The sequence below is a fragment of the Electrona antarctica genome, assembly GCF_951216825.1.
Source record: "Electrona antarctica genome assembly, chromosome: 23".
Lineage (NCBI taxonomy): Eukaryota > Metazoa > Chordata > Actinopteri > Myctophiformes > Myctophidae > Electrona > Electrona antarctica.
In genome coordinates this window covers 14,602,390-14,629,752 of record NC_136804.1, presented here as the reverse complement: position 1 = coordinate 14,629,752, position 27,363 = coordinate 14,602,390, and the positions used below count along the sequence as shown (strand labels likewise).

The window sequence follows — 27,363 nt, the reverse complement described above, 5'->3', positions numbered from 1 at the left end:
GAAAAAGGTTTGGCATTAATTGAATGTTTGGATATAATTGACAGTTTTTGGCTATTGGTTTTGTTCATAACATGTTCCAAAACATGTCTAGTGTGAAATGTGTGGCCTAATGTACATAGGATGTCAGGTCACAACAGCATTGATGGCATGCATGCTTACTGCTTAAGAGCCTCATTATTGGACCATTGCTATAGGCCTGGAAATGGGGTAAAATACTTGGGGAAAGGTTTAGGAATTCATTGTAAAACAATTGTGTACGTGAGTGAATATCCTATGTGAACATGCTCTTGATCTTAATGCAGTGTTTTAAACATGCAAAGGTGTTAAATCATGAAATTAGATGGTTCAGTATTAAAGCTGCAATCTAATTTGGAATGAATAAAAGGTTATATTAACTATTGTGTGGAAGTATGTATGTTAATATAATTAGTACAGTACATGTGCAGTGGTCTCCCTACTCAAGAAATGTAATTCCCTGATGTCGAAGGACATAATGCCAATCAACAATATCCCTCTTTCATGACCGGTAGAGGTTTGGTTGTGGGAGGCATAGGTTGTAAACACGGGTGTTACACTTAAGTAATTACCTCTTAGGACATCTAAATTATGGATTGCAGCTTTAATAGGTTGCATTACATTTAGCAATATCAATACTATACTACAAAAAACTGTTTAAATAAACCATTGGTTCAACAGAGGGAGAGAAACAATTGGAACATAATACATTTTATTTGAATAAAAGCATTTTAAAGTAATTTTACGGAGCACCATGTTCACAGTGATTGATGGCTGGGTGTACAAATGAAAGCTACATGGAATTATTTTTGAATAAAACTAATCTTGCATTTCATTTTCAACTTGTACCCACAGTAGAATCCTGTGTTAATCCATCCAACTCTTACGAGTTAAATTAAAGCAGCACTATGTAACTTCATTTTAAAGAATACAATAAAAATGTATCCAATCTGTATGGTTGAGTATGTTAACACAATATAACTCATTCAACTATTAGAGAAATTTAGATCGTGTGAAAGGTCACATCTCAGGATCTGACACAAATTTTGACCTGATGGTCAAGATTCAAATTATCCCCTGAGCAAGCAGGCAGGCTCTATTAGCTCAATGGTAAGAATTTCAACACTTGAAACCAGGTTAAAATCCAGGGTAGAAGAGGAAAGTTACATAGTGCTCCTTTAAGTCTCTGGGTGTTGCAGTGCATCTTCATTAAACTCATTGCTTTGCGTGTTGTGGTGGGTAACACAGTCAAACTAGCATCCAGTTCATCACAAAGTAACACAATTACTTTTCAAACCAACATCATACACATAGTTTCTCCACCAGTGTTGACAGCCAAATCTGCTGCCTTTCACTTTTTTCCAGACATACGTATAAAAAGAGAATTAACTGACTTGAGCCTTTAATCTTTTAACACCTGATTAAAAAGTAAAACAAACAACAAAAACCCATATCTCCAAATTTTTCAAGTGTGTGCAAACAATCTGATAAAGTACAACAAAGAAACTGCTTCAGTCCTTTCAATAAATAAACATGCAGCTTTTGTCTTCTTAAAGTGGTAAATAAGGCTGATTAAAGTATTTTTGTCTTCACAAATATGACACTATTTCCAGGATATTGGAAGTTTTTTTTATACATTTATTTCATTGGGATTGGGGGGGGGGGGGGGGGGGGTTAGAATGGCTCGACTTAAAATCCATAAAACATTCCACATTAGGTTTTTCCTTGATCATTTCATGAAGTGCAAACGAAAAACAAAAAGGCATCCCATTGTTTTTTGGTTTTAAGGCGGGGCTGCGTTTTAGACACGGGAACGAAGAGGAAAGGACACCTCCCCCAAAATGTTCTCCATATCATAGATCCTGTGCTCTGACTGTCCAATCCTGTCTCCTCCAATCCCACACACGTACCCATCCATGCATCCATTCATCCATCCATTTGTCGATGGGACTACTCACACATGTGCGTGCAACGACGTGTCGGATACGCTGGGGGGAGAACCCATGGGAGTCACATGGTTGTCAATCCTCCAATGTGATACGGAACCAGACGAACCGGATCCAACATTGAGGAACCAGGAATCGGTTCCATCACGTTTTGGAACAGTTTCTGGAACCAGTTTTTAAATCACACTGTCAGAGGTGGTTATGTCAGGTCTGCTATGCAATTACAATACCAGTGGTTCTAAAACTTTTAAATTTGGCAATATTGGTTCCATTTCTACACTCTCGAGTTACAGACATGTAAGGATCCATTTGGAACACCCCTATCTGAATTGTTAAAGGGAACCGGCGTTAAGGAATCGGACGGTCTATCCGACGTGTCATGGCCCGCTCATCCCCCCTTTCCCCTCAGCACATCGTACCTACACTTGAAAACCATGCAACTCCATGGGTAATACATTTAAATGGCTGCCCCCCCCCCCCCCTTCTCCCCCAGTGTATCCGACACGTTGCCGCACGCAAAATGTGTGAGCAGCCACCCATAGAACAAAGGCGAGCCGAGTGCTTCTTAAAGAGTTCAACGGGTGAACTCCAAAGATCCATTTGTCTATTATTTCAGGCGCTCGATGAGCTCCTGCGTCAGGCCCAGGTTCAGCAGCTGCATGGTGGAGAGCGAGGCCAGGTGAGGGAAGGCCTTGAGGAGCTTCTCCCAGCACAGCTCCAGCAGACTGGGCACCGCCAGCCAGATCTTAAACAGGGACCCCGTCCTCTTGTTCTCGTGGATGTTCACCACTCCGCCATGGATGAACATGCAGCCAGCCTGTGTGGGGAGAGAGTGAAGCATGAAGTTATAAGCCAAATTCCAATACCCACAATCTCGGTCACTCCAGCATGGCAGTGTTACAGTGAAATTGGTGACCTGCTGAAATCTGTGACAATCGTGTAGACGTTACATAAGGTCAGTGTCCGAACTAAGTCTCTGAACATAAATCATTGCGGTTTGTTTATTAGCAGAGTTCAACCTAGCAGTATTTAGGCCACGTATTTAATGACCACCATGTACGTTATGTGAACTCCACAAGACGGTCACATATTTCGGCAGGCCACCAATTTCCCCGTAACACTGCCATGCTGGAGTGACCCAGTGTGAGTGAGCGAGTGGCCAAGATTTGCGGTATTGGAATTTGGCATTAGGTAAAGAAAACATATATTAACCAACCAAAAGTAACAGCAGCGCAGTGGAAGTACTGTGGTGTTACTTTAAAATAATGACTAACCGGAGTAACAGCAGCACAGTGAAAGTATGCAGGCTCAGGCATCAGCGCTGGGAGTTTACTCCATTGGAAGGTGTGAAGGTTCATCTTCCATAGATCAGATAATATCAACTCCCCGTTGTAACCTCCACATATGAATACATCTGGAACACATACACGGTTGTAAGCTCCACATTCCACACATAAAAACATATGCTGCAACACACACACACTCACTCACGCACACGGTTGACATGAGAAAAAAAAAGAGAGCCTAATAATCTCCAACTCCTCAATTAAGATTGTTTTTCTTAAAAAAGATAAAATAAAAAGAAAGAAATCAGCTACAGAAACTTAAAAGATATCACAATATATAAATACTTTTACTTGCTGTATTAAACCATTCTGGACGGGAATCCCTCTTGGGGTTCGGTACAATATTCAAAAATGTAAACATTTTGATGGTTCTATATAAATATTTGAAGTTTTTCAGAAAACTTGGGTCAGGATTTAGAAGCGTCGGCCTCGGTTAAAATTTTTCCATGAGTATATATAAACTTTGCAGTAACAAATGTAAAATTAGATACTCATTATGCAGAAATGCACAACCATGTGGAATTGTAATTTGTATTGCATCAATCACTTTAAAGAGCCAGTACTTGGTACAACCTCTCACCATTTCGTATTTGCACACAGCTATGACACCGCCTTGGAGCAGGGTATCCTACAAAGAAAGTCATTTTAGAACCATTTTCTCACATAGGGACAGAGCAATGGCCTTAATATGTGACATGGTGTAAACATACTCACCTATTTTATCATGAGGTTTAGTTGAAATCTCCTCCCAGGAATTTGTCTCCAAATTGTAAGCATGTATCTGGGAAGAAAGAAAAGAAAAAAGACTAACATCTCCTGCTCTTCATAGTCACTCAAATAAAATCAACAGGTAGTTCATATGCCTTTAAAAAAATGCTGTGCTGGTTTTTGTGATATTATATATATCAACCATAGAATACATTTACTTTATATAATATAAATAAGCTAAAAATGCAGCTGCTCTGAACCGTAGTACCTTATCAAGTGGATACGATGTCCACGATGTCCCTCCACCCAGGATGTAAATCCTCTGTCCGTCATGTGCTATCTCATGCCTGTACCTGTTGAATATTTTAACAACACAAATTTGGATGCGGGTCAGTCGCACAGATTATTTTCAGATGGGGGTCTGCTGCCCGAATACATGTCTATTTGGGGCGTCCTTGACAGGCAAACGTTGGTAACAATGGTATAAATTACCGTTCTTCGGGCAGGTCGTGCGGAGGGTTGTTGGGCTTGAGGTGAATCCACTCCCTGGTGGTCAGGTCCAGCCTGTGGAGGTCTGTGCTGTAGATGTAGCCTGTTGTCCCTCCAAACACGTACAGGAAGCCGCTTATGATGGCCATGGCCTAGTGGGGTGGGGGGGGGGGAGCACAAGTCATTTTTGAATTAAATCATGCTGATATCATTGTTGTCATGTCAAGAATCATAGGAGTTCTCACAGTTTAAGTCATTAACTACCAGAGTTTTTGATAGACATCGTTTTGATAGATGACAGCCTACTGTATATGGACGTTTAAGTCCATATAGGGATTATAGGCTGTCATCTATAGGCTGGGCTTCCTTTAAAGCATGACACTTTAATAAAGAAAATCAATCATCATTGTTATACCCTACCATACAGATTGGGCAAAATTAAATTGTATTCATTAAAAAAAACTCTTATTGTAACAAAATGCCCTATTTTATAATTGGGACATACTGTACAAAGTCTCCACCCGAGTCCGACCACAACAAAATGGGTACGGCCCAGCCACACATGCTAAAACCAATCCTCACCACTCATCACCTAGTTAAGATGGCATACCTTTATAAATATTTTATTATTACGTACCTGTCCATAGATTCTGTTGGGCTTCTTCCCCCGGCAGTTGAGCAGCGACCAGCGCTTGTACTTTACGTTACAAACATGAACGTCGTTCCCATTATTTTCACCAAAGGGAATCCCGGTGCCACCGAAAACCAGCAGGTTGTTTCCGTGCAAAACAGCTGAATGGAGACAAGAGACACTGTATTAATGCACTTGCAACATGCATGACATTTTCCAGAGTTCAAACGGAGGTACAGTATGAACGCAACATTCCTGCTAAGTAGGATCGGACACAGGCTCCCGCTGGCCAAGTGGTCCAGGCGCATGCCACATATAGGCTTTGGCCTGACACCATCAGTTCGAGTCCGACCTTTGCTGCATGTCTCCCTTCTCGCTCTCCCTCTTTCCTGTCCATCTTCACTTGATACTATCAATAAAGGCAGAAAAGCCAAAAGAAAAGTAGGATGAGACACAAAACATTCCGGGTAATGTCCGATTTGGCTCAAACCCCTCTGTGTGAATGGACGCGGTGATTTCCAGTGAATTTACATTCAGTGTGTGGACGTGTTGATGGTGCTTCTATTGTCCTCCCGAGGTGTTTTTGGAGAAAGTGTCATCACTCTGCTGTGTAGTTGTATTGCATTCGTTCGAGTTGGAAATATTCAGAGGATCAAACATAAACTTATCTTTAATACTGCAGTAGCTGCTTCCTCCATGGCTGTGAACCAATGTTCTCTGAAAAGTCCATTCTGACAGCTTGTGGTCAACAACACTCCTAGTCCCTAGGGGGTCACCCTAGAACCAACCATCTGTCAAGCTCTTAAAAGTTCACTTTCTGAAAGCTAAGTGTTGAATATTTTTTGACAGCTGCAACATCACCCATGACACAATTTTCTCAACGTTGGGTCTGTGGGCCCTTTATGGGCCTGTAACTCTGATGGGTCTGTCTGTACAAAGGGTACAAATAGACCTGCGTTCAATATAAACTGAGGATTTTACAGTGTAGATCAGGGGGTGGGTTGCCTTACACATATCCAACTGGGGGTTGAGAGAATCTATTTTATTTTGGTCATATCGCCCGGCCCTTGTTCAGTATAACAACCAGGTTCAAAGTTTGGTGTAATGGCCTACCTGACATGGAGGCCAGCTCTGTGGGCATGTAGCCCTCCGTGCGAATCTGCTGCCAGGTGCCCGTGGCAAAGTGGTAACGCCACAGTTCCCTGAAGAGTGGGTAGTCTTCATTTTCAGAGCCGCCGGACTCATCGTAGTCTGGGTTGTAGCCTCCGAACACGTACAGGTTACTGTTGTCTGCCACACATCGATGCCCGCTCCGAGCAGGGGGGGTGCGATGGCCTGGGGAGGTGGGCACAAGCAACAGCATATTTAGACTTAATAGTATATTACAGGTGGGGGTGGAGTTAGGCTTGTGTTGATGTGGTATTGCTAATCAGACAAGCTATCGTCACACGAGATACGACTCATTCCATGTGTGAGTAGAATTGGGATCCGGAGGAACCGGATCCAACATTGAGGAACCGGAATCATATTTGGACCCGTTTTATCACTGTCAGAACGCTGGTATGTAGGACCTGGCGTAGGACAGTGGAGGGAGAGTTGAAGACCCTGCATCACACCTGGGGATCTATAATCTATGATCTATTGCGATATCTCAGTATCGAAAAGCTCCTGATACTGCCTAAAATATTGGTATCGGCGAGTATGCCAATCCATACCGATCCGACACCACGTAATTTATTGTATTGTGAATTATATGTAATTTACAGAAATCCATTTGTATTTTGAATGCTTCAGTTGAAGTTGTATTGCTGTTAAATACATTTAGTAATTTGTATTTATTCCATAACTCTTGAGTGTACAAATCAGTTACAGACCTGCAGGGGTCCATTTGGAACCCTCTCAAGAAACCCCCGATACGCAAGTCATGGTTATCGATATCTGGAAGATTTAAACAAAAATCTGTACATCACTACTACTAATTGACACAAGCCGCTAATAGCTATGCCGTTCGGTGGAGCTCTTCGCCAGGGTCTCCAAAAAAAAAGGTGTATTTTTGCATTTTTGGGGGGAATGCGTTTGTTTTCTCTGTGGCGTTAGATGCTCGACCAGCCGAATTGTACAATTCTGTACAATTATACTCTCAATACATAGCTATACAATACACACAATAATACATAATACAAAACACAATACGATACATATAAGACATGAGTCATCAGGATGACCTCTGAAAAAAAGCCTATTTCGAAATAAGGGTTTCTAACCCTAACCCGGCATCAGAGAACAAACAGGCTGCAAAACCAGTCTATAAATAAGGCTAAAAATAAGGCTAAGCTAAAGCTACTTAATATGCCTAAATAGATTAGAAATGTGTGGAAATCGATGACAACCAGGCGTTATTACATTAGTAGTATCTGTCCTAAAAAAAATATGTTCTGGCGATTACGAAATGAAAATTCAGCCTTGTGAGTGTCAGGCTAGTATAAACCTGAACTACCCTTTATTACATGTACCGTCATCTTCTATCCTGCCAAATTATATGTTTACTAAGTTTAGCCTACTCTTAATAAGAAATGTTGGCAACAGAGACTTGTTGACCTAAATTAATAATATAAATGTCTACAATAATATACTGTATCTTAATGTCAAGATTGTCATCAAAATGGGTTGTACTGTACATAGGCTTAGGCTACAAGTAACAATAATCTATACAACTACTACTAATAGGCTACTGAACAATACTCTCTGTAGTCTACCATTACTGTTGTGGGCCACATGTAGTTGTTCCGATACCAGTATCTGCCGAAACTCCCTAAAATGCTTGTATAAGCGAGTATGCCACTCTGTGCCAATCGGATACCACATCATTTGTCACATGATATGCCATTTAAAGTAAAGTAATATTTTTTTAATGCTTTACTAACTTGAAGCTACACTTTTTTTTAATCTATTCCTAGATCAGTGGTTCTCAAACTTTGTGTACACTCTCAAAGCTACATACCTGGCTGTAAGGGTCCATTTGGAACCCCCTCCAGGAACCCTGAGAGTCTCTGGACCACACTTTGAGAACCACTGTACTAGTCCTGTACTGGTATCGGATCGGTAGTTGTGGGATCAGAATCGGTATCACTATCGGGAAGAAAAAACTGGTGGCGTTACATCTCTAGCCACAGGGCATGGTTATACTTAATTCTCTGTAGTCTTACTATACTGAAGAGAATACTATGTAGTGTATGCCACTTTTACTCTAAGTTCACTAAATGTAGTCTATACTATTATCGTACAATACCTGTGTATTATAATAGGGCTTGATGTTCTTCTCACGCATGTGAAAGTGTTGAAAACAGGAGAAAACTAATCAAAATCTCAAAATAAAGGATTACACTCATACAGTTATTACATAGATAGCAGGTTGACTCCGGGTTAAACTATAAAAGCAGGATTCCCCAGCATTAAAATGAAAACCTTCTCACCCATGTCAAAAATGAACGCCATTACTTTTGCACTAGTCTCACAAAATGGACCAAGAACCAAATGTGATTTAGGACAGTCCAGATTAAAAGAATAATGAATATATACATGACAAACACATAAAAGCTAGTTTCTACACTAACTAGCTATTGAATGGAGATGCTTTGAAAAACAAATGCATCCAGGGAAGATACTGTAAACATGTAGACAAACTGCAAATTCCAAATACACACACCAAAATACACAAGTACAGAAGTAATATAAAACAACAAAATCTAATGATACTGTTGCTTAAAAAGGGCTTTAGTTATTGGTACAGTCCAATGGGATACAGAAAGAGTGGGCACATTCCCAGGACGTCTGGAGACGTCTTGGGCACAAACGGTAAAAAGAGAACGTCAAGAATTTGGAAAATGGTTGCATCATTTTGAGACCTAAATTGATGACCGACTGTGTGTCAGTGGTTCTCAAAATAGGATCCAGGGGACCCCCATGGATGGCGGTTCCAGGGGGTCCCTCAGCTAAATTAGTCAATACAACATCAAAATCAGTTTAACCACTTTAACCCTATAGTATATACATACATAGGCTATTTTAAAATAAGTCGTAGCTGGTATATGTGCTATTTTCCCAAACATCTTGAAAGAATGTGACCATCTTTGAAACATTCTTCTTTATACACCAGTAAGACGCCCTGAGGGTGAGAAGCGACCTCGCCCTAAAAGGGTGAGGTCGCATCTCGCATCCGCCTGAGTGACGGCAGACTGCTGGGCGAGCGTTGGCGCTTTGGCATGGGGGGGGGTGGGGTGGGGGGGTGTTCAGATCAACGTAATATTATGGAATGAATTCTGTACTGGCCATATATGGAGCGTGTCTTGAGTGTACAGGGTTTGATGAGGTCAGATCAACATATGTAATGTCAGAACAGGTCAGCTCCATTATGGAGATCTAAGGGTGACAGCGGGGGCAGTGTCTTGAGTGTACAGGGTTTGGTGAGGTCTGGCCATATATGGAGCGTGTCTTGAGTGCACAGGGTTTGATTAGGTCAGATCAACATATAGAATGTCAGAACAGGTCAGCTCCATATATGGAGATCTAAGGGTGCAGCAGGGACAGTGTCTTGAGTGTACAGGGTTTGATGAGGGCCCATGTAGGGCCGGGCCTTAATTATTGGGCCTGTTGAGCACTCTAGTCTTTGCCGGCTGCCAGGCACAGCTGCATTAATAACGAAGGAAGGACGGGTGGGGAGGGATCAACATATGGAATCATTGGAATGTCAGAACAGGTCAGCTCCATATATGGAGATCTAAGGGTTTGAGGTCAGATGTAGAGTTGCTGGCTGGCTCCATCTATACAGATCTAGGTGATGATCCAGGCTTCTCCATGTATGGCTATCCATGGATTTGATGAGGTCAGTGTCTTCATAAATATATGGTGCGACGGAGCGACAGATGTTTTCATAGTAATCTGCGACCTACGATCGTTTTTGGTGTAAATGGTAAATGGTGCATTTATATAGCGCCTTTATCCAAGGCGCTTTACAGAGATTGTGCATTACATTCACCCATTCACACACACATTCATACACCGATGGCAGCGGAAACCATGCAAGGCACCAACTAGCACATCGGGAGCAATTAGGGGTTCAGTGTCTTGCTCAAGGACACTTCGACAGTAACTCTGGGGGAGCCCGGGTTCGAACTGGCAACATTGCGCTTACCATCCAGGCACTCTACCCCTGAGCCACCGCCGGTGTAAATCATGTTTGTGGGGGCGGATGGATGGATAAAATAATAAATGGATGTCAATATTCCTCCCATTTCTGCATGCATTCTTTATTCGGATCTCCATTAGCTTCCAAAGTGGTCGCTAATCTTCCTGGGGTCCACACAAAAATGTATACAATAAAAACAGATAATTGGAATTTAAAACAGACAAGATCTAGTTATCAGCTAAAACAGTGAGGTCGCTCTGCATTTAACAGAGACAACAACGACCAATAGTAACAAATAGTGTTTACACAAAAAATAAAAAATACAATAAGAATAAGGTACAAAAAATAGAAAAAAAACTAAACTTCATATACATACACAAACACATATATAATATATACACACACACACACACACACACACACACACACACACACACTGTGTTGTATTTTATTGATGTTTTTCTTTAGTTATGGACCCATTTTGGTCTCTAGAAATTAACACAAAAACCTAAAACTGAACCCAAGCTATTGCCGTTCATAAAACAGTTGAAGCCCTATTCAATACAGCAGATCAGATCTAAAATATCGAAAGACATAATTTTGTGTATATATGAATTTTGGAAATACTCTTTTGTATTTATTTTTGTATAACAATTCAGTTCAGAACAAACACAAAAAGGGACGCCTTGGGTTGAAAGTGTTTAAAGCCACTATGGTCAACAGAACCACAGACAGAATAATCACCAGAAAAACCAGAACCAGAACCATGCTAGCAGACAGTTAGCATGGGACGCTAACCTGCTAACGGCCTCCCGGTCACTCTCTCAAAGCCGTTGAGTCGGTCCGGACCGCGGGATCCTTCTGCGTCCGACATCCTGGTACCGGTCCCAAATGTATCGATAAATAAACGGGCTGATCAGTAATATTAATAATTAATAAAAAGCAATTGCAAGTCCCAGTTTCTACTGATCAAACATCACAGCAGCGGCGCAACGGGATCGCATCCTTGAGGCCATTCGGACCCGTCAAACCTGAACAAGCCGACCAATCACAGGGCTTGTTATTGGGACGCTTAGCTAGCAAGACGAGACGAGACGGGGCGAGAGGCAATCTCGCGATGCATGTCTTTGCCGTAAGACGGTGTCGCGCGCTGAAAACCGCCGATCTACAAGCTCACGCGCTGTGAGCCGGAGCATTGATTGATTTACACACACACACACACACGCACACACACACACGCACGCACGCACACACACACACACACACACACACACACACACACACACACACACACACACACACACACACACGCCTTCCTAAGTACAGATTTATCTTCTTCATCACTTTCCAGTTCATCATCTTGCGTCTTCTCGTACTTTTGTGCTAATAATCGTTGCTTGGGGCTATATAGCCTATATGTTTTTATTTATTTTTTATTTTGTATTGGGAATGGAACGACGCGGAACGTTGAGGGAGCATTTGTTTTCCAGGGGCCAGGAGGGAAGGCTTTGAACGTAGGGGGGGGGTTCAGATCAACATAATATTATGGAATGAATTCTGTACTGGCCATATATGGAGCGTGTCTTGAGTGTACAGGGTTTGATGAGGTCAGATCAACATATGTAATGTCAGAACAGGTCAGCACCATTATGGAGATCTAAGGGTGACAGCGGGGGCAGTGTCTTGAGTGTACAGGGTTTGGTGAGGTCTGGCCATATATGGAGCGTGTCTTGAGTGCACAGGGTTTGATTAGGTCAGATCAACATATAGAATGTCAGAACAGGTCAGCTCCATATATGGAGATCTAAGGGTGCATCAGGGACAGGGTCTATATGTTGAGGGAGCATTTGTTTTCCAGGGGCCAGGAGGGAAGACTTTGAACGTTTTTATTTATTTTATTTTGTATTGGGAATGGAACGACGCGGAACGTTGAGGGAGCATTTGTTTTCCAGGGGCCAGGAGGGAAGACTTTGAACGTAGGACCGATCATGGCGACGGTCGGCAGCAGTCGTGGTTCGGATCGGCTCAGCAACTCCAGCCAGCAGAAGTCGTCGTTTGTGTCGCCCGAGAAGGTGCGTGAACTCCTGAGTGAAGGTGTTCTGCCTCCGGACAGCAGAGACAACAGGTACGTCGCTTCCATAAACCATAAACCGCCTTGTTTTCGTCAAAAAGGAGAAATGTGACTCCATCCATAGCTGCTAGTGCTACACGAGGGGGAGGGAGCCCCCTGGTGGTCAGTTCAGTGTGGAACCACCTGAACATTATTTATAAAAAAAAAAGAACACGCACACACTTTATTTTTTAATGGAACATATTGACATAATAATAAACACGCCTCTCTTGTTATTAACCTAGATGTGCGCGGTGTTCATATTTATCACGTTTCATTTCACGTGTTAGAAGTGTTTTTGTCATCGTTATGTAATCATCATGAGCTGCACACAAAGTACGTGATGTACTAATGTCTAAATGTCTGCTGAAATATTATTTTGTGTTGTGTTTGACTCCAGATTAGCTCTGGTCCATAGCCTAATAATGAACTAACTCCGGATTACATTAGTACATCACGGTTACACGCTTTCCGACGCATCGCCTTCATGTAATGTATTTGGCTGGTTTCGTTCACCTACAGTACCATGATCATGAAATAACAGTAGCTGAAAAGCCATTGATTAAAATATATTTTAATTTCTCAATTATTCTCGTACAAACTACAAAGCAGGGGAGAATTAATGTGTTTATCTCTGTGAATCAGTAGTGGGCGGCAAATATAAGTAGGTAGCCATGTGGCTCTCGTACTTCACAGCATGACTGTCATGATTATAATTATTGATAGTCGTGTTTCAGGGCTACATTAATCAAGTACTGTAGGACTACTTGAGTGCCATTTTGAGGTACTCTTACTTTTACTCCACTACATCAAGAGGCAAATATTGCAAAGGGAAAACTTTGCTTCACTACAATTATTTGAAAACTTTAGTTACAGGCTCAACACTTGGCAATGCTTGTAGATCTGCTATTTTCAAAATATTTTAATACAATTTATTCACATGAAAATTAAGGCCCGGCCCTACCTGGGTCCTCATCAAACCCTGTACACTCCATATTCTGTACATCTGACCCCCCATGCCAAAGCGCCAGTGCTCGCCCAGAAGTCTGCCGTCACCCAGGTGGATGCGTGCACGCAACCTTGGTCCCTTCTCGCCCTCAGGGCGTCTTACTGGTACTTGTACTTAATTAAAGAAATGTGGTACTTTTTACACCACAGGAGATTTGAATATGTTTCTCTTATGAATTCCAGTTTGCAGGGGGATTTGAAAGATGCACCAAAGAGCACCACTGAAACACACTGCGAGGCAACCAACAAGGAAGCCTTCTTCTCAAGAGTGGAGTCATACTCAATATCCTTTATTAACAGGGAATGTCATAGGCATTAATGTAGAAATTCATTTTATCCCTCCAAAAAGCAGTTCTACAGGCTCACAACGCATCACAATGAAGATCTGCTATTTGTCTAGTTGTTCAGTATTTACTATTTACTGAAACTTTGTAGGCCTACTCTTGATTGCGACTGTAGGTCACAGTTTTACTATGAAAACCTGCATCTCCTGTCAGTCGGTCGGTTGATTGGGCACGCCTCGTGACATATATGGCCGTCTCCAGCAGTGTGCAGGGACCTATAATCTTTGAGGTCCTCACCTGGTTGCATGTTTGCTTTCATCCATGAGGCTCTAATACTTTTCCTTAACAAGAGCACTGTCTGCGATGGGCAGGTAAGCCCCGCACGCTCTCCCCACTGTGCTGCGCCCGCTACGGATGGACCAACGTGGCCTGTGACATGCTGAAGTGTTCCACCTGCCAGGCCTTCCTCTGTGCATCACTGCAGCCAACACTGGACTTTGAAAAATGTGAGCAAATATCCCTTTTATTGAGTGAATACTTTATTAGTCAGTGCACGTGGTACAGTTGGACATTAAGGCTGGTCATCAACCAATACAAAACACTATGTTCAAAGGAGAAAAAGGTAAAGCCACAGCAGTGAATGACACCTCCTTTCAATGGGACTTCTCCCCATGTCGTCTCCTGATAGATGTTTTTTATTGTATTTTTATTTATATTTTGTTTTGTTTTTGAAAGAAACCAGTGATTCACATCCTTTTAACACGTTAAACGCCCAGCGATTTGCGGCAACGGAGCACATTTAGCGATGCACCAGGCGCTATCCCGGTATGTAACTTGATGTAGCCAAAACACTCCCGAGGCGATCGACAACAATGGGAGGTATGATTAATTCTAACGCGACTAGCGACGGGACCGCGATGGGCCGTCTAAAACATAATCTTTGCTCAGAATTGGACGGAATGATTTAGATCAAGAGTTATTCACGTTTTAAGATTTTCGATCTGGTCGGCTAAAATGGGGGCTAACATTTTCGATGACGTCCCAACCGGAAATTACATTGAATGTTGCCCAACAGACGCTCCCAGCCTGTGGAGCGATGCGATCGGTTTTGATATCAATAAATCTCCGTCCTTTTATTAATCTCCGTCCTGAGTGCTATTTGATAGGACGGGGAACTCTGTTTATGCCGCTCGGGGTGTTAATGGATGGTGTCAGTGCTTTCTTTATTTTGTTGGCTGACTAGTAGAGAATGTTTGTCCTTGACAGACATAAAACCAAATGTCAGAGTGAACTTTATTTTGGCAGGGGTAGGTTGTTACCTTTCTGCCAGTTAAGGACAATGATTATTACTTTTTCACCCCTCAGACGAATCCCGCATTGCAGAGATATCAACACAACTGCAGACACAGCATGAGAAGTTCTGTCCATGGCCAGATTTTCCATGTCCAGGTAAAGGCCTGTTAATATTTTGTGCAGTGCAGACTTCTGGGTTATGTGCTCAGTATGCATAGTTTTGGACCGTGATTTAATCTTGGTGTGTGGTGTGTATGTGACAACCCGGTTATTTACGACCCAGCGTGGAATTGTTGCCACCCACAACCATGAGAAGTTAATGTTTATGCTCTTTCAGCTAAGCTATGTGTGCTAATAACACAACCTGGATTTGAACATTGCACGTGTCAATGTGCGTGACTGTGATTGCATCCTACTGCTATGTAGATGATGTCCAAAGCGCCCTCCTGCTCATACATTGCTGTGTGTGGACACAAGCCCTAAATGAAAGTAATACGTTTCACTACATTGTGTTGTTGTTTTTCAGAGAGGTTCTGGCTGGTCCCAGCCTCAGAACCCTCCGGTGCCTCTCACTATGTTGTTTTGTTGTGTTCTTTACAGAGAGGTTCTGGCTGGTCCCAGCCTCAGAGCCCTCTGTGCTGCTCACTACCTTCCTAGAGCGCTTCCAGAGCGTCTGTCTGCTGGAGCAGCAGCTGCCTGCCATGAAACCAGAGAATCTTAAATCCATGGTGAGAAGAGAACCTCACTTCCTAGCATGATATTAGACTTTTAGATTTATTCTTTTTTATATATATATAAATGCCTCAGAACATGAAGACCTGTTTTCCTTGTTCACAGTGTAGCAAGCCGAGTCGGAAGAAAAGGAATTAAACCTAAAAAAAATCGAACTTCTATAAAAGCACAGTTTTGATTTGTACTTGACCCATTAAGATATGAGGCTGATTCGACAAATGCCATCTAAAGCAGTAGTTCTCAAACCTTTTCCTGCCAAGATTTGGCTGCAGACCCCCTAGGAACCCCAGAAGAGAAGATTAGTTTAAAAAAATATCTGAATTGTTAAAAATAGCAGATATACAAGCTCACAGAAAACTTGAACATCTGCTATTTTTGAGAACAATTGTTCTAATCTAAACCACTGTTCTAAATCTAAAGCCTTTTCTGAAACGCTTATGTTGCTATATATCTCCAAAAAAAAGAGAATCTAAAATGACAGATGCTTTCCCGGTTTAAATTAGTTAACATTACAAATGTTTGTTTCCTGTCCCCAGTCTTTGACCGAGGATGTGGTCAGTGTTGTCCTTCAACTGGTTGAAGAAGAGCAGAAGAAACGGAGCATGGCGGTTTCTGCAGACCCTCTGGCTGTCCAGGTGGCTGCCTGCATCGTGGCTCTCTGTGGCTGGGATGCTAGGTGAAATGACCATATTCTAAAAGTGTTAAAAATCTTGGAATCCTGGACACCCACACACAACCGAGCATAAAATTACTAGTTTTTATGCTCGTTGTTTTTACTTGATCCTGCTGGATCTCTTCTCCACTAGTCACTCCCTAACATTTTAGCTTTTATTTGTTGAAGAAATTGTCCATTTTTAGTTATAGTCATCCTAGCTCCGTCTTTATGTAGTTTGTCAGTGGAAAAAAGGTAGTCGATGAACATTTTTTGCTTTAAACTATGCATATAGCATTGTTCATGGGTCTCTTACTGTATGTCTTTACAGCCCGTCTCTACGTGCCATGAACCTTCCCATCCTCACCTGTGCCTTCTGCATGCGCAAGGTGGGCTTGTGGAACTTCCATCAGATGGACGGAGCAGGTTCATCAGAGGTAGAGGTCATTTCAAATGCCGTCAGCCCCTCCCCCCAGACACCGGGCCCTGTCTTTGTACTAGCCACACCAGAGGCTCAGGGTGACCGGTCCACTTCTGCCTCTCCCACCACCTCCCCGTCCCCTTCCCCCGGCCGCATGAAGCTGAGGAGCCAGGACACAACGCCGCGCACTGCTCAGGTCAGCTCCAGAGTCCAGACCTGCTAGTGTAGAACTCCGATCCGATAGTAGTGTGTAATTTAAAAAGAGTTTTGACAAACACAGAATACAAGTTCTATTAATAGTAATGAAAGTGCAGCTACAACTTAGTAAATAGTATAAGGATATAAAACAGTAGTGCAACATCAACTGAAGCATTCAAAATACAACATGACTACTGTAAATGACATGTGATAAATGATCAAAATGGCATAGATGGCATACTCGCCGATACAAGCATTTTAGGCAGTATCAGCAGCTTTTCCATACTGGTATCGGAACAACTTCAGAACATGCAATGTGATTCTCTTGACATTTGCCAGGTTGACGGTGTGTTGCGTACGCGCAACTCCCCTAGCCCCAGTGAAGAGCTGCCAACAAGCCCCCTGCCCCGAGGCAAGAGGCCTGCGACCCGCAGCCGCGACGGGGCCGCCAGCCCTCAGTACACTCCCAAACGTCTGCGTCTGTCCTCAGCTGGCAGCCCTGTAAGACCAAGATGATTCCCACTGTTCAGATTGTGTTGTCTAGCTATGATGTTGTGACCAAAAAGGTTTTCAATTCATCCATGATTGCTCCATGAATCACCATAGAGTTCTACTCTAAGGCCTCATTTACACTGGCAGACAAATCTAGCCTGAATCAGATCTGTGCCACATCAGGATAGAAATCTGATTGGTTTAAATGGTCACATGACTCATTTAAACAAATCAGATTCCAATCTGGATGTGGCTCAGATCTGATCTGAAATGGGCTCTGTTTCAGACTTTCAGTAGAGTCCTAAGAGGACACACAGCGGCGACAGCGCCCAGGAGGTCTTGGGCTGCTCTCTAGGAAAAAACACCTTTAAAAACGGAGGGACTCGGCCGGCAGTTGTATGGGAAAATGAAGGCCTGTCGATGGGATATGATTAGTAGAAAGGCCCCTTAACGGCCTGGAGGTCTATTAGAGTGGGATTCTATGGGGAGAAACGGAAACCTTGTACCCCTGGGCGCATTAGTGGTAGGAAGCCCAAACGAGTCAAATGTCTAGCAACAGCAGAATAAGCTGTGTGGCATAATGGCAGGCATTGACAAAGATTTGTCATATTCTTTATGGGCATCTATGCTGCTCATCCCCACAAATGCATGCTTTTCTCAAATTCTGCCCGAACCCTAACCGACTCAACGTTTTCGGGCCGAGCCCAAAATGTATGCTAATGAGCCTCAGGTTCCGTGAGAAAAAAAGAAAACAAATATCTACTACCCCCACAGAAGGCCGAAGGAAGTGGATTTGGAGTGTTATTAAAGAGAAATGGGCAACAATGGCCAAAAGTTACACAGCATACTGAGTGCCAAAAGCCAAAACACTTATAGCAATCGATAGTTGCAGTACTACATTTGACCTACTTCCCTGTGTTTGTGTAGGGCACACTACATAGGATTGCCTTTGAGCCGCTCACCCAGCACAGGGACTGGTGTCCTTGGGTCATGGCCGAGTCCGGAGTCTCCACGGTGCTTCAGCAGGGCTGGAAGGCTGTCCTGAACCTCCTCCTGCCTATGAAGAAGAGTCCCAACACTTCAAAACAGGCACGTTTGTTGTTGCAACCTTATTAGGAAAAAAAAGGACACTTGTTCTGTCACGGTTGTGGTGGAAATAGTACTCGATTGTTTTACTTAAATAAAAATATATATATCTTGTTATGCAGAATGTCCAGAAGTTAACCCATTAAGGATGGGAACCCGTGTTTGGGTTGTTGCTGCTATGTACAGTATATAGCAACATATTTTCTTTCCTTCTATTTTTCTTTTTTTTAATGTAAACTTAGGTCAGGATTTAGAAGGCGTTTTTAGAATCGGCCTCAGCTCTAAATGTGTTAATGAAGTTATCATATAATGGATCAAATAATAAAAATCTTTATTTTGTTTGGATTATATTTTATTATCAAATAGCCAAAGTTTAAATTAAAGTGGTTAATATGTTAATGTTATAATCAGAATCTACAAATGAACTAAACTTTTCAAATAATTCTAGTGGAGTAAAAGTGCACTATTTGTGTCTATTTGAAAATTGTACATAAATAACAGTATTTGAGTAAATGCTCTTGGTTACTTTGCACGCTTGGAACTATTTTCTCTCAACTTTCTATTCTGTTCTGTTCTTCTAGGGCCCTCTGGACAAGTCTAAAAGGGTGTTTGCTATATTCCGTCAGTGGCAGGTGTCTGTTCCGTCTCAGTAGAGAGACTCTTTTCAACAACAGGACAAACACTTTTCTGGTGACTTCTGCTGGTCTTTGTGGTACTGGGTGTGTGGAACGGATGCACTGACGTCGAGGTCACTTGCATTCCTCCCGTCCCTTAAAGGAATACTCAATAATCACGTCATTGTCGTTGGGAGTAATGAGCAGCACATGGTGTTAAGTCCGTAAACGTTCTGTGACCGCTTGGTGACAAAGGGTGCATCTCAGGTCCTTAGCTGAACAGTGCTGTGTGATGATCCCGCCCCTGTAGTTAACAATATAACACAAGGGAGGCGGGGGGGATTGGGGGGCTGCTGCTGCTATCTCCTCACCTGTGTTGTAGTCATCATAAATGGACTTCGCACTACATATGACACATCAGAGGAATTTACGTCCCACTTCTATAAAATTTCCACTGTTCCTTTCTTCTCTTCTCATTTTCTACATACGTCCTCAGTGGGAGGGACTAACATGCAAGGATGCAAGTGTAGGAAATGAGGATTTAAGGACCTGAGATGCACCCACAGCCGCTCTTTCTCTGCCGCTAGGGGTAGACGGCCTCGAACACTGCTGCAGATCAGAACCAAACCATTTCAGTGAATTCTGGCTATTTTAACGTCAGACCGTACAGGACAGCACAGGGCACGCCATGTTCAAAACATCGATCGACACAGTTAATGTCACAAATTGATCAAGTGTATTCCTTTAAGGGCAGTGTTTACAGTCGAAAGAGTTTTTCCTTGAGGGAAGCCGTTTGATGTTGTTTTGTTAGAACTGTCTTTTCTGTGGGGAAAATTGAGAAAATGGAAGAAGAAAAAAAGGATGGAAATTCAGATGTCTGTCGGGTGGAAAAAAATCTGGAAAGAAATAATGTAGTTAATATTTAGTCACAAGCTCTTAATACTTTCATTGGTTAAATATAAAACCTACACACTTTTACTTAAAAATAGCTAATCTACAAGCTTGTAGATCAGATATTCTTGATACTTTTGTGTGACACTATTATGACAAAGTAGGGGTTATTTTTGAAAGTTGAAATATGGACATAAGATGTTTCTGCCCGACAGCAACGATATGTATCTATCAGAATTAACAGACCTTGTGCAGATTTATCATTTACAGAGAAAATGTAGGGCTGGGCAATATATTGATATTGTATACAGGAGATATGAGAGACTAGATATCGTTTGGGATTTTGGATATTGTAATATTGTGATATGAATATGACATACTGTAGGTGTTGACTTTTCCTGGTTTTAAACACTTGAGCCTTATTTTGTACTTTAAAAATTGTCCATAGCGAAAACAGCCCATCTACAAGCTCACAACACGTTGCGATCCAACACATATGCCTTGTAGATCTGCTATCTTTGAATTTTTTGAAAATGTAATTAATATTGAGGTATTTCTTGATTTGATTTTGTTCGTATTGCCCAGCCCTAATCTTACATGAAGACTGCTTCTGTGACATAATATCATATTAATATTATCATTGATTATGTTTGAAAGATTTACATATGAGGGAAAATAAGTGACTGACTGACCACTGGAATTAAAATGTTTACCTTCAATCATAATGTGAGTGAAGTGTAAACATGAATTTACATTGTGTGTGTGTGTGTGTGTGTGTGTGTGTGTGTGTGTGTGTGTGTGTGTGTGTGTGTGTGTGTGTGTGTGTGTGTGTGTGTGTGTGTGTGTGTGTGTGTGTGTGTGTGTGTGTGTGTGTGTGTGTGTGTGTGTGTGTGTGTGTGTGTGTGTGTGTGTGTGTGTGTGTGTGTGTGTGTGTGTGTGTGGTTTGTCTAGCCCATTTAGACCTGAGGCTCATAAAAATTGCCTTCTGAATCCTTTTCTGAAAAACTTCCACATTTTTATTTTAAAAAATAGCAATATAAAAACTACAGCATCTAAAATGGCACTAGGTGTAAAGATGTATAGGTCAGTTAAAGTGGTCTAAATGGGCTAAAGAGACTTTTAACTACAAATTACTGTTTGTGTACTTTTTTTCCTTTGTGAGGCGGAAAATGTCCTTCCCTTGCGTGTGCTTTAGTTTTGTATTATCAGATATTAAAGCCAAGTAGAACAAAAGCTGTGCCATAGGAATCCAAACCAGTCGTGGATTAGAAGAATGAAATGGTCTCATTCCAGTTTGCCTTCATGTTGATGCAGTTCCTTCCCTTCTACTGTGCATGTGCATTCACTCCTAAAATCTCATATGGGGTTTTAATAAAATGTTTTTTTTAAGTGTTCTATTTTCTGGTTTTGTTTTTGATCACTCCATTGCCGGCGAGAGTGGGTGGGTTGGCGGGTAGAGGGCAGGGCGATCAAGTGGGGGCTGTGGACGTGTGCGTGAGGTGGGGGGGCAGCTTGGAGATTGGCTATTTTTCACTATTTCTGCACGATACCCTTGTGTGATGAAGCATGAAATTGGGCTTAAATCCACGTCACCCCTTTTGGTGGTTTCCGAGGCAACTCCTTTTGCAACCAGATCTTATTTTAATGATGTTTAGGATACAAGAAACACTTTGCTGGGGTTTTTATGTGTAATGTGTTTTAGATATTTTAGTTATGACGCCATGTTCATGACAAATTTGTACTGAAAATCTGGTCTCACTTACTTCCTGGACTACAAGTCACACCTCCACACAGCCACCTCCTCCACAAGGAGGGTCAGTGCACCAAAGCAATCAGCAATCCATTCAACACACAGACTTCATTATTTTTCTGGCCATAGGGTGCAAATTTCAAATTGTGCTGCTGTTGTCTAATGTCTACTACAAATACTATTAACATTGAGTGCCTGCAGTTTCTTCCAGCGGTGAAATGTCCCTAATTAATCTAAAAAGCAATTGATCGATTAATTGCTCAGAAAATAATCGATAGTTGCACCCTTAGCTTCACAGATGGGGAACACAGTGCATCCTTTCTCTGTAATGGAACATTGTAAATCTGTCGGTTGTGATAATCCAGGAGCACCTCCCCTGTCTCATGTTGCCATTATTAACTCCATCAAGGAGGTCATGTTTTTTTTGTTTTTTTATTAAGACTTTAGACAGATAATAAAGAGGAGGCTTTCTCTAAATCTATTTTCGAAATCTATTTTCGCATAAGAAGTATCTAAAAAATAATGACCTATAGAAGCTCGATAATGATGCACGTTTCTCAAAATAACTTGGTATCTCAAACATAAGGATGGTATCTAAAAAAAGAATGAAGTCCCAGGTCTCAGATTAATGACTTTAATATTTTGCAAATTATTACATTTGTCAATATCTCAAAACAATTATGGTATGGTATCTCAAAATAAATTAGTTGAAGTCGAAGAATGCAATGGAGGAAAAAAAACATCCTCAGAATGAGAGGCCTGCTCTGCCGGAAACATCGCGAAAAAAGATTATGGGCATTTTTGTAGAATACACACCTTTATAGACAACCAATATAAGGCAACATTTCCCAAATTTCATCATGCATCAATTCGGCCATAGCCACTTGCCAAAATGTGCCCAAATGTGCTGACCTCGTCACATTTGTGATGACGGCTATGGCCGTTTTGCGTTTTTAGGCCAAGGAGTGTTTTTCGTGCAAAACAAATGCTTGGAATGGATTCAGAATCATGAAAACCCCCTAGTTTGAAGTTTAAAGCATGATGAAATTTGGGGAATTTGGTGTGGTATACAAAAATGTCCATAACTTTCTTTCGCTATGTTTTCGGCAGAGCAGGCCTCTCATTCTATTCTGTGGACCTTAATGACCAAGTGAATAGAGAAAACACAAATAAAAAGTACGGCATGACATCACAGGTAAATCCTTAAGCGTTGAGCTTTTGGGCCTGTGGCTCCCCGGCTACTACCATCTCTATTTTGATGAAGAGAACATTCGCTGAAAATAGACGATCTAGCACCAGTCTAAAGCTCTCAACATGCCATGCTCCTATTTTCTATTTCTATTTTTTTTAAATGGTATGGGTGGAAAGAAAGGTCAAGTTGACTAATAGGGTTAAGTGCATGGTTAATGTCTGAAAATATACATTAATCCAATTTACAGTAAATATGAATTGACAAAATGTAATGCTGTCAAACAATTGACACAAAATGTAATGAAGCCATCTACAAAATGTATTAAAACGTTTATTCTGCCATATATATACTATGTAGTGGGGGTCCCTGCTTCGTCTCTCAGGGCAGGGTTCTTGACCTGAAAAATGTTGAAGACACAATATAAAACACACACATTCTAATTCTGCAAACTGTTAATACATATTTCAATCAAAATCAATCAATCAATCAAAACACACACACACACACACACACACACACTGTAGTGAGTGTGTGTGGTGTGGAAGTGCTTCGACAACATTTAAAGAACTCCAAGCATGGCCATTGATTCTGACGTTCCGGTCGCACATAATATGACGTCATCGGCGGAGGGATTCCAGGCTTGCTGCTTTGCTTTGCTTGTCAGACTCAGAACACAGAGGGAGAGTAGAGCTGCTTACTAGTGCTTACTGCAGACAGACAGGCAGAGAGGGACAGGAGGACACGTCTTTTTACCAGCTGTAAAGATCCTGTTTTTAAACCAAAGTCAATGTTAACGTCCGGATAGTACGGGTTTTTTAAGAAGCTAGACTAGTCTTCTAGCGTGTACGTGTAGCTGCTTATCGGGACGGGGCGAGGAGGAGTAGGAGAAGGAGAAGAGGAGGAGGTCGGAGGAGGAGGAGGTGGAGAGAGGAGGTGTTGTGGAATATTAGCAGAAAAATGTCGTCTCCAAGTCCGGGCAAACGGCGCATGGATACCGACGTGGTGAAACTGTATCCTTTTATCATTATTATTATTATTATGGAAAAACGTCAACAACACGAGGTTGTGTTGAATGTGTTGCTTATAATAATCTCAGCTGTTCGTATTAATGACACGTTAACCAACGTTATTGTTGGTGTCTTTTTGTTGTTATACGAACGGGGTCTTTGCTGCAGTTCAGTGGTAGCTTTCCTTTCATTGTCAGTGTGTTGGCTTTGTTTTTGTGTCCGCGCGTGTGTGTGCGTGCGTGCGCGTATGCGTGTGTGCGTGTACGTGTATTTGTGTTTGTGTATGTAAACAACATTTTAGCTAGCTGTTTTTAAATACTCCCTATCCTGGTGGTTTGCAGGTCCTTGGTGGCTTGTAGATCTATTCTTCTGGCTGTTGACAAGCGACAGTGTCCTTTTGTTGTTATGTTATTGTGGCAACTTTGCATTGAGATCATAATGAAATCACTCCTTTTCTGTGGCCTTATTGCTTTTGGCCTTTATTGTTTCTGCTTGTCAGCTGTCCTAGCTTTGCTGTCTCTACATTACAAATGTTACTACTGTATAACTACTGCTCTACATTTCCTGGAATATCTTTGATCTTGTCCATATTTGTGTCTACCTTAGTGTTTTATGTATTGGACATTTAATGGACCCCGTTAAAGAAGTGTGGGCATGTTTAATTTGTCCTGTCCAGCCTATTAGGGAATCATTGTTTACATAACTCTAAACCTAGCTGTCTGTCTTTGTTCTGAGAATGTAACTACTGCAACAGTGATGTGCAGCTGTGTGGGTACACACTTAGCTTAACACTTACTTAGCACCTGAAATAATCTTGCTCTGCATCTATTGGCCGGCCCTACATGAAATGCACCGCAGCAAGAAAACAATGATAATTATTCATAATTGTTTGTAATGGCCTTTTATTAATACACAGACATCCAAGTAAACAATTGAGCTAGCTGGCCTTGACCAGAGCTGTATCAAAGTATCAAAATGGCCACCTGAACGTCTCACTGCATTTTCATGTTTTGTGTGTGTGTTTCATGTTTTTGTGTGTGTAATAACAGCTACACTGTCAGATGATTGTTGTTTGTTTCCCTGTTGAAAAAGTGTGCAAAGTGGACTGGAGTGACATCACTGGCCCTAGCCGCTGTGTAAACACTGTATTGTTGTTTTTCACTGCAGTAGTGCTTTACTGTCACAATAATGTATTGTTGACAACAACTAGTGTATTCTCTATTCAGGACATTATTATTGTCACCATGACTGCTTTTCCTTTTGTATTCAATATGTTTTTGTTGTAGTTTATCTAGAAATGGCAGAGGAAGTAAAACAAAAAAAGATTGTGCTTGCGTGGGTTACAGCTGGATGTAATGTTCTAGAAGAGACCAGAGTAGTGAGAGCAAGTTGTTTTGTTTTTGTGTGTGCTGAGTGGAAAGCAGCTTAATGATTGGATCCTCTGTTACTATCCGGAAACCACGCAAGGGTGTGACTTTTAAGAACAGCTGACATTTTTTTCTTTTTTGGTCAAATATGGGGCTAAAACTGTCCTGGTCCAAAACAAACAAACAAACGAAAAAAAGTAACTAAAAAAGTAGCTTAATGAACGCCAGCATACAGTAGTTGTTCAAAAGTTTTAAGACCTGGATATTTGTTTATGGAAAAACAACTTTTTTGTTAATTTGATCTGTGCATCTCTACTAAATGTTGTCATATCTGAACTGAAACCACAACATTTATTCTTGCCCCATGACTGAAGCTGATTTGTGACACAACAGACTCGCATACCTCATTTGCCCAATCAATTCTTTCCCAGTTACTACCATACTCTGCTAGTTTGTTGGCCTACTGCCTAAAGGCATGTGTGTCAACGGCTGTTAGCTAGCAACGGAGCTTGTTTGAGCAAGTAAACTGTAAAGGATTGCGAACACACACACACACACACACACACACACACACCTCTCAGCTGTACACCCCCACTGTCCACTGAAGCTATAAGTCAGTGACAGGCGAGAGCAGGTTTGCTGAATGCCACCTGCTCTGTTACACACAAGGACATTTGTGTTAAAAGTTACCGTGGGTTGTTGGCGTAACATTTGAGAATCAGATTTGAAGTGTGAGCACTTGCTTTTCAATTGAGTTCTATAGGCTTGAGTTTTGTCTGGGCTACATGTACAGTAAGTGAATACTGGGATTCCACAGTTAATCAAACTAATTGATTATAAAAAAAATAACATACTTTATTGATAAAATAAAATGCTGATCTAAAAGCTCACAACGGGTCACATCGTGACACTTCATGAGCTTGTCACAAAATGATATTGCAACATTTTGTGTGGTTTTGTAGAACGACTATTTTGTGCGTCATCGTTGTACGTAGAATACGGCCCTGTCTGCGGTGATGATGATCCATCCAAGGTTCGGATCTGATTTGTGATTTCCATCGCATCGCACACGACATGTTAACGCTTCTTTCGAAAGATAAACATCGAGAGCTACTGCTAACATAAGCCGTTCCTTACAATAGCGGTCTCCGAGCCGGGAAAACGGAAATGAAAGTACCCATATATGGCGAAAATGCCATGGCAAGGCTTACCTACCCTTTGCTGCCACCGTGAGTTAACAACCTTCTCTCTGTGCTCCCCCCTCCTCTCTCTCTGTCTCTATCACCACGTCGTCCCCCCGCAGCGTAACCAAAACCCAGAAACTTAACACCGGCCTTTAGACAGGAGGAGTAGCTCTTCTCTTATGGGTTGACACCGAGAGGAGAGGAGCCCGCACACACATTAATTTGCCGCGGCCACAGGAGAGCTGAGAATCTGGAGCGAGGCCCAATTGGGAATTTGTGAAAACGAATGTCAGAATGACCTCGACATGGAGACACCACTAGACTTAAACTGTGTGTGTGTGTGAGAGACAGACGGAGAGAGAGACACACACAGACGGAGAGAGAGACACACACAGACGGAGAGAGAGACACAGACGGAGAGAGACACACACACACAGACGGAGAGACACACACACACACACACACACAGACGGAGAGACACACAGACGGAGACACACAGACAGACAGACAGACAGACAGACAGACAGACAGACAGACAGACAGACAGACAGACGGAGAGAGACAGACAGACAGACAGAGAGACACACACACACAGACGGAGAGAGAGACACACACACACACACACACACACAGACGGAGAGAGAGAGACACACACACATACACAGAGAGACACACACACACACACACACACAGAGAGACAGTCAAATATAGGCACGCATTGTGAAAATAGTAGATCTACAAGCTCACAACGTTGCGCAGTGC

The 27,363-nt window shown here is 42.0% G+C and overlaps 3 protein-coding genes across 3 annotated transcripts in view; 2 read left to right on the top strand and 1 right to left on the bottom strand.

Annotated features, from left to right (window-relative positions):
* Positions 1–710: 710 nt before the first annotated feature.
* Positions 711–11,372, bottom strand: klhdc10 (kelch domain containing 10). Its single transcript, XM_079494012.1, has 9 exons — positions 11,119–11,372; positions 6,249–6,470; positions 5,142–5,296; positions 4,508–4,656; positions 4,284–4,368; positions 4,022–4,088; positions 3,888–3,935; positions 3,236–3,375; positions 711–2,778 (listed from the first exon to the last, which is right to left on the bottom strand). Exons 1-9 carry the CDS (start codon positions 11,192–11,194, stop codon positions 2,569–2,571), a joined length of 1,152 nt encoding a protein of 383 aa, XP_079350138.1. The 5' UTR covers positions 11,195–11,372; the 3' UTR covers positions 711–2,568.
* Positions 11,373–12,211: 839 nt separating this feature from the next.
* On the top strand, positions 12,212–21,488 carry zc3hc1 (zinc finger, C3HC-type containing 1). Its single transcript, XM_079494805.1, has 10 exons — positions 12,212–12,445; positions 13,622–13,721; positions 14,078–14,228; positions 15,088–15,171; positions 15,616–15,743; positions 16,284–16,423; positions 16,731–17,016; positions 17,358–17,519; positions 18,438–18,599; positions 19,178–21,488. Exons 1-10 carry the CDS (start codon positions 12,309–12,311, stop codon positions 19,247–19,249), a joined length of 1,422 nt encoding a protein of 473 aa, XP_079350931.1. The 5' UTR covers positions 12,212–12,308; the 3' UTR covers positions 19,250–21,488.
* Positions 21,489–23,662: 2,174 nt separating this feature from the next.
* ube2h (ubiquitin-conjugating enzyme E2H) overlaps positions 23,663–27,363 on the top strand; it is a 41,782-nt gene continuing 38,081 nt past the window's right edge. The window contains exon 1 of the mRNA XM_079493738.1: positions 23,663–24,053. Within this exon, the coding sequence (XP_079349864.1) occupies positions 24,001–24,053 (53 nt within the window). The 5' untranslated portion in view covers positions 23,663–24,000. The remainder of the gene's footprint in view (positions 24,054–27,363) is intronic.